Genomic DNA, 7,401 nt, shown 5'->3' with positions numbered 1-7,401 from the left:
AATAATATCATTTTTATATGCTTTAAAGATTAAAAGAAGTTCAAAAAGAGTTATTATGATTTTGACTCATCTGTTAAAAATTATTAAAATAGATTCATTTTATAAAATTGAATGCAATTTTAATATATTACCTTAACATGGCAGCTAAGCTGGCATTTCTGTTCCTTTCAATTTAGAAGAAACAAAATCATATGTCACGTTGTTAAAAGACTAACCAAGTTATTCTACTGCCAACCGTAGGAAAAAGCCCTCATTTCACTCATTTCAGTAAAAAGAATTCTATATATTATATATATTATATGTTTGATTGTAAATTATAAAGTTTATTTAAGAATTTAAAATTTATTTATTTATTTTATATAAAATGAAAATTAATTTGAAATTTTATATAATTAAATTTATGTAAAATTTATTTAGTTAAATTAAATTATAATACAATAAATAAAATTTAAATAAAATATATATTAGTTTATCAATATATTTCAATCAAATATAGCATAAATATAATTGCTTGCATAAAAAAATATGATATTGTTTCAAAGTTTTATAATTTTTAGTATCTATTTTTTATTCAGATAAAAAGACATATGATTTTAAAATATGATAGAAAAATATATTTCACTGTTAAAAAGTCTCGATTTACAATGATTTAATTATCATTCCTATTAATCATCATTTCCATATTTTTCTTACATAATAATATGAGTTTAAAGTTTAACAATTCTTAATTTTATTATTTGATCGTTAAATTATGATTTAAAACTGATTTGATAAAATATATTTGATAGCCACACAATAATATTTTGAGTTGTTAAACTCTAAACACATATCATCATAATGATGGTTGCTTAGAGTATTGAATTCTTGCAAATCTATATTTTTTAATAATGACATTTTTCTTTTTGTCATAGATTTTAACTAAATGTCTATTCTTTTCTAAAAAGAAACACATAATAAAAATTGTTAAATAATGAATTTATAAGATATTTTTTCTGTGTAAGATAGAAAGATTAATAATCGTGATAAAATAAATTAAAGAATAGCGATTCATAAAAATTCAACTATCTTTATTAGATCGCTCATTATTATTATATTATCTGTATTTGATAATATATGTTTAGAGCTTAATAATTCAAAAATACCATTATTTGATTCTCAAATCGATTTCATCGGATCAATGACTTAAACTGCAATTTGACGGTCAAACAATAAAATTAAGAGTTTTAAACTCAAAACTCATGTTATGAGACATGGATAACATGATAACAATGGCTAATTAGAGTGAAGATAATTGAATCTTTACAAATTTAAAAAATTTTAATAAATTTTTTTTTTCTGATAATACACATGCCTTTCTTTGTCTGAACACAAATTACAATATTAAAAACTATAAAACAGTCCAAATACACGATCCTCTTTTTTACTTATCTCTAAATTAATTAAGTTCAAAACCTTATTAGAAAAATACGAGTAGCAATTAATTAATTAATTTTTTTTGTAAATAATCCTTTTAGAAGTGTCATCAACAAACAATCCCTAAATCATAACAACAAATAATTCCAAAATCATAAATTAAGGTGAAGTCTAAACAATAAATATTAGAGCAGTCTGCTTTTCTTATTTACTAAGTCACATGTGCAGCCAATTTTATTTATTTAATTAGTTATATATTATAATAAAAACAGAATTTATTGCAATTTTAAGTAACATAATATAATAAATTAAAATTTATCAATGCTCACCTTTAATAGCAGGTTAGAACATCCTAATTTGACTATTTAATCTAAACATCATAATTTTTATAATAAAATGTTGTTAAGAAATATTCAAATGTAAATAGTATAAATAGATTTTTTATAATTTATATATATTTTAATTTTATTTTCATAAAAATTAACAGTGTAATTTCTTTTATTTAATAGAAAAATAATATTATTAATTAATAAATACGTGAGAATCTGTAATACATTTAGTAAATGTTTTTTAAAAAGGTAAAATTTGAATAAGGAGTTTACTTTATATTTTAAAAATAATAATTTTCTAAAAATCTATTTTTAAATGACCATATAAAGAAAATATTCATATACATAAATATTATATTAGAAATGCTCTTAAACCTAATAAATACATTATGCATGTGAAACACGCGCTAGTATTGGGTAAATTGCAAAAAAATATGCTCCAATGTATTCATTCATTGCTAATTTCAGTTTAGCTATGACAGACATCAAATATGATAGTCTATTTTTCATTTTTCATATATAAAAATCTCATCTAATATATAAATATGCTGACATGCTATTTTTATATTTACTGTTAAAAATATTATTATCTAATAATTTTATTAGTTAATTTTTTTTATTCATTGAAAGTCTAATAGACCGTAGACTACATAATAAAAAATAATTATTTTTTTTATGCTCCATGTCAAGTCCTTTAATGACGTGATAATTCGAATACTATTTACTAATTTCTTACTCATTATGATCTATTTATCTTGGGGTATATGAACTTGTTAGCTGTCTCAAAATGTCTTTTTCTTCACACAATTTTTTCAACTATTTAAATAAGTACGCTCAATTTTGATAAGAGTAGAGAGTTTTATTTTCTCATTATGATTTGGTACACTTAATAGAAAATAAATGTATAAAAATTTTAATAAAATAAAATAGAAAAGTTGATGGTTTTAATAATGGGTTTTACTTGTATGTCCTTTCTATACCATTTTAAACTATGAATGTTCATCCTAATGGAATCTAATTGAAAACTTGTAATGTCCTTTTCACTACGAAAAAGGAATTGATTCATAAAATCATCACTAAATTTTGAACCTAATCTCATTTTACACTGAATTCTAGTTTGTTGAAATTTATAGTATTTCTATTTTTCTAGATCCAATGGATTATATGATCAAAATGATGACATATGGAGGGTGAAAGTAAAGTAACCCGCATTCTGGTTCTTTCTTTAGATCTTCATATGCTTATATTTTGTGGCATCTTAACACAATCCATTGATCTCCACATACTTGTTTGTTTGTTTGATTGTTTTTATTTATTTCTTATTTATTTTTTCAGGGTATAACTTGTCTGTTACATTTGCCTTCAAATTCAACTACACATTCAAAAAAACAAAAAAAAGGAAGGAAAAATGACAGTTCACTTCCACATTCTTGCAATCTTCCTTTTCCGTGTAGAATGGAAGTGTTAGAGCATTTAAAACAGAAAACATGTTTTGAAAGATTCATGGAATGGTGACTATAAAACAGGACACCCATCAGCAACAATGCCAGGAGCAGTTGGGCAAGTTGCCAGGGGACAATGATCATCCAACTCTAAACCCCACCATGCTGGTCCATTAATATCCTTGAGCTGCAAAGTGAAATAACACAGAATGGCCAAGAAAGCAACTCCAGCATCTAATCCAGCTGATAAGATGTAGTTATGCCTTGCCCACCACTTCTTGTATTTCTTATACACAAAGAAGTTGAAGAAGATGCCTACTGTAAACCAGCTTGTATAGTTCACAGCTCTCGCAGGTGGCATTGCCCCTGTGGCGCTCAAGATCACAGGAATATTAATGAGCTTTATCCATTTTTGTTCTGGGAACAGTCGGGAGAATATCCACACGACCACTGGAGCCAGGAGGCCAAAAAGGAAGAAATAGTTCATATTGTAATACAGACCAAGACGACCGAACATTCTCAATGGTCCGACCAGACCCCAGATGATGGAGGCGTTATAGAAAACATCATCTCCCGGACATGTCCAGGGGCTTCCTTCAGGTAATTTTTCAGGATGGCAGATGAAGTCAATTGATGTCAGGAGCCACCAAGCCGTGCCAAAGTAGGTTGAGGATGCAATTATCGTGCCTACTAACTATTTTGAGCAAGATATATCAGTGTTCATTTTGGAAATTCGTCTGGTTAAATCTCAGAAGCAATTTAAAATGGAGAATTATTATGGAACTTGATCACTCACTTGAACAATGAACATGGACTTTGGAGGAACTTTCATGTAATGACCAAGCTTGAAGTCTGAAATGAACATAATTGCTTGTGACATGCTGATATAACCATACGTCTTGAATGCCACATTGGCTAAAGGTTTGCCAGGATACATGTAACCAATTATAAGTTCAGTTATAACGTTCAGTCCTGGTTGCTGCACAAGCATTGCAGTGTCTTAGGATATGCAAGTACGGATATGAATGAAACTTCCTATACAAAATTCTTTCCTTTTCTTCTAGAAAAAATTGTTGTGCTGCCTGTGCATTGCAACATGACATTTCCTGTCAGCGGATATAAAAAGCTGATGCAAAATTAGTCCCTGTATAAGAATGTGGAGAGAGGGTGTATCTAATGGACAACCACTCCCCCCACCACTCTCAAAGCATGAAGCCTCGTGCACTTGGGATGCCATTTTCATAGGCAGTCAATGGATAGTACTCGAGAAGTTAAGAGGTAAGGAATATCAATCTTTCAATACCTGATTTGTAGTTGCTTGGATAACACCAATAGGAAGGGTAAAGAAGAAAGCAAGGCTAACTGCTAGCAGGACACCCCAGTAAGGAAGCTGCAATTGTCCTCCGAAGCCTTCACAAGCAAGCATGGCAAGTCCAACTATAACAATCAAGATTATATGAAACCACCATTGAGGTACAACATCATAATTTTTCTTCATTATTCTAGTGTGGACATCACCAAACTTATCAGTGAATGCTGCTTTTGCTTGCTGCGAAATTATTCTACAAGGCCAGGACATTCAGAATGATTAATTGAGATGGTAATCAATTAACTTATTGAACACAAAAACACTAATCTGCTGCAAATTTGAGGTACCTTCCATGGAAAAGTGCAACATGAGACAATGTAGCAGCCAATACAGCAAAGCTGAGACCATAAGTGTACACGAAGAGTATACTCAGATTGACTTTGCTATAACCATTATATGCTTCTTCTATGAATGAGAAGGTTGTTTGATTCATGATTTTAGAAATATCATAAGGCTGACCGGTCGAATTGAATACGTGGGATGAGTAAATTGGGAAACGTTTCGCTCCATATGCATCTGTCCAATAAGCTACAGGAATAATGATGTAGAGGATAATGACGAAACCAGCTAACAGGTTCAGCACAGCAAATCCTGGAGTGGCTAATGGAGAACCGAGGAAACTAGATATGGTTGACCAATCAAAGCCGAACGATCCGATGCCAAGTCCATGAAGACCAGAGCCTATTTGTTGGGCTGTAATGGAATCCTTCCATATCCAACAAACAAAGGACATAGCAGTTATAGATTGAAACAGATAGTTAGGAATGATGTAGTATGCGAAGCTTGAAATAAGGACTAGGAGGAAGAACTGTAGCCTTGACAGGCCTCTTTTAGGCCTCTTCTCGTCTTCATGTAATGCTCTACAGAAATGAAAGGATAGCAGTCTCGAGAGTCAGAAGTATAAGATTTTTTAATATTTATTGATACATAGTATAGGGTCTTAGTGAGCACCGAAAGAGCGAAACTTGAACCAGATTTGCAGGCCACCACATGTAAGGTGAATCAACAAGAAATTTTCTGAAAACTCCAGCCCAACCATATCCAAGCATCTAATCAAGAATACCACATTGTTTTAGGCTTTATATAATTGTATGGAAATTTGAGCAAAGAACTCACCTGGGTAGTTTGCGTTAACAGCATAGCTGCCATTGGATGTATGTCCCTGTAATAGAATGCTTTAACAATGGTGAGTATATTCACTGCATAAACAGGGTTTGATCCTGAATTTGCAAATATAGTGATAAGGACATGCTCTTTTAAGTTGAAGGGGCCTGGATTCAAAGAAAATGACCATTTTGTTCCTGGAACTCGAATTAATTTCTTCGGCAAATACGCTGCCATTAACTTTCCAATTGGAAGTACTACAATCTGAGCTGCAACTGATGATATGAATATCGGATTCTGGCGATAAACAAAGAACTGATTCAAGAATGCTAGAAGAGCACAAGATATGACCCCCAGGAACCATGTTCGAAATGTCAAGCATGGTAATGTTCGATCATCCGTGATAGGAACTGTGAGCCTGACTTGCTCAATTGGCGAATCATTTACCTCTTCTGCAGAGAAAACGCATGCTTCAGGTAATAAGATGGGCGTTGGCAAATACTGACGAGGAAGCTACTCTAACTAATGGAAACGTTATGATTATGCATGTTCTTGGAAAATCACTTTGCACAGTAGCAACTTACAGTTCTAGGTAGCATGGACTTAATTTACTTGTAAATAAACTGAGAATTGTGAGATATGTACACAAGATATCATTATGTTCATCTTTCTTTCAGGAAAGGAGACAAAGAAAAAAAGACTGCAATACCTGGCTCAGGAATCATGGCCTGGTTCGTAGCATGGATTTCATTAGTTTCCAATTCCATAGTCTCCATGTTCCTTTACCTGAATCTTTTAGATAAGATTCAGGTTAAACCAGTGCGGGACGAACAAGCAATAGAGTTTTGGACATAGGAACAAAGCCCTACTATTTGTAGTCTTTCTTCTGCCTTCATTTATATAATTTTTTTTATTATCAATTTGTTTCCATTATAAGACAAAAGAAAGAACAAGAAGAGAAGGTTAAAACTGATTCTTGGAACCTCAAAATTCTGAGCAAGAAGAAACGGCATTAACCCCATTTCTTATTTCAAAAAACATAGATGCAAGTTGATGTTTAACCTGGCATGTATAGCCTAGCTAAAGGATTAGCTGTTTCTTTATTAGTTAATTAGTTGACTATTTACATACAAACTTTATTTTATAATAATCTGGAAATTATTAAGACCTGCACATCAATGTTCCTTTCTTCTACAACTCTAATCTAACATTTACTAGTTCCTGTTTTGATTCTTGAAAGTTGCTATCATTCCCTAACTTCCAGAAATGAACATTTCTTTCATTTGTTTGTTTTAGCATATTTCCAAATACTAGGGACAGTCTAACAAGGGTGGCCTGGCCTTACAAATTAATCCTATCCTTTCTTCAATTTAACTCATGTGGAATCCAATGCCACACATGGGTTAAAACCGTTGGCATCTTGCATCCAATAGTACATTCCAGTAAATTTATCATGTTCTCGGAGAAGATTCCTATACCAGTTGAACTATACCCAATTGATAATATATATAAAATTTCAAGGATATGTACAGGAAAATTACTGTTTAATTTTACTCATCCACAAAATGAATTTACGTTCTATCTTTCAACAAACAACTATCTCGTGATTTACCCTATTAATAATTTACAATAAAAAATATTGACGCCTTTTATTAATTTTGATAGTCTTATATTCTTACGTTTTCATACTCGCCTATGAAAATGTCATTTGATTAGGTAAATCCACCTCTTTTACATAGGGAAG

At 31.0% G+C, this 7,401-nt stretch overlaps 1 protein-coding gene across 2 annotated transcripts; it reads right to left on the bottom strand.

The window, feature by feature from the left end:
- Positions 1-3,097: 3,097 nt before the first annotated feature.
- Positions 3,098-6,852, bottom strand: LOC8287285 (oligopeptide transporter 1). 2 transcript variants are annotated; one of them, XM_048379872.1, is made up of 8 exons: positions 6,367-6,852; positions 5,845-6,109; positions 5,670-5,715; positions 5,505-5,602; positions 4,841-5,413; positions 4,488-4,746; positions 3,981-4,163; positions 3,098-3,878 (listed from the first exon to the last, which is right to left on the bottom strand). In XM_048379872.1, exons 1-8 carry the CDS (start codon positions 6,431-6,433, stop codon positions 3,258-3,260), a joined length of 2,112 nt encoding a protein of 703 aa, XP_048235829.1. In that variant the 5' UTR covers positions 6,434-6,852; the 3' UTR covers positions 3,098-3,257. The 2 variants fall into 2 exon arrangements, with proteins under 2 accessions (XP_048235829.1, XP_048235828.1); XM_048379871.1 differs by having other exon boundaries at positions 5,670-6,109; positions 6,367-6,851.
- Between the last annotated feature and the right edge of the window lie 549 nt (positions 6,853-7,401).

The sequence above is a fragment of the Ricinus communis genome, chromosome 10 (genome assembly GCF_019578655.1).
Source record: "Ricinus communis isolate WT05 ecotype wild-type chromosome 10, ASM1957865v1, whole genome shotgun sequence".
Taxonomy (NCBI): Eukaryota; Viridiplantae; Streptophyta; class Magnoliopsida; order Malpighiales; family Euphorbiaceae; genus Ricinus; species Ricinus communis.
Note: the sequence above shows the minus strand (reverse complement) of the source record. Positions and strands in the feature narration are given on the sequence as shown.

Excerpts from the sequence above, each read along its gene's own strand:
- LOC8287285 (XM_048379871.1), bottom strand. The coding sequence starts at position 6,433 with ATGGAGACTATGGAATTGGAAACTAATGAAATCCATGCTACGAACCAG. Across the intron at positions 5,414-5,504 it reads GTTCAAGTTTCGCTCTTTCG|AGCATTACATGAAGACGAGA; the intron begins GTGCTCACTAAG and ends TCATTTCTGTAG. Across the intron at positions 3,879-3,980 it reads AGTCCATGTTCATTGTTCAA|TTAGTAGGCACGATAATTGC; the intron begins GTGAGTGATCAA and ends TGCTCAAAATAG.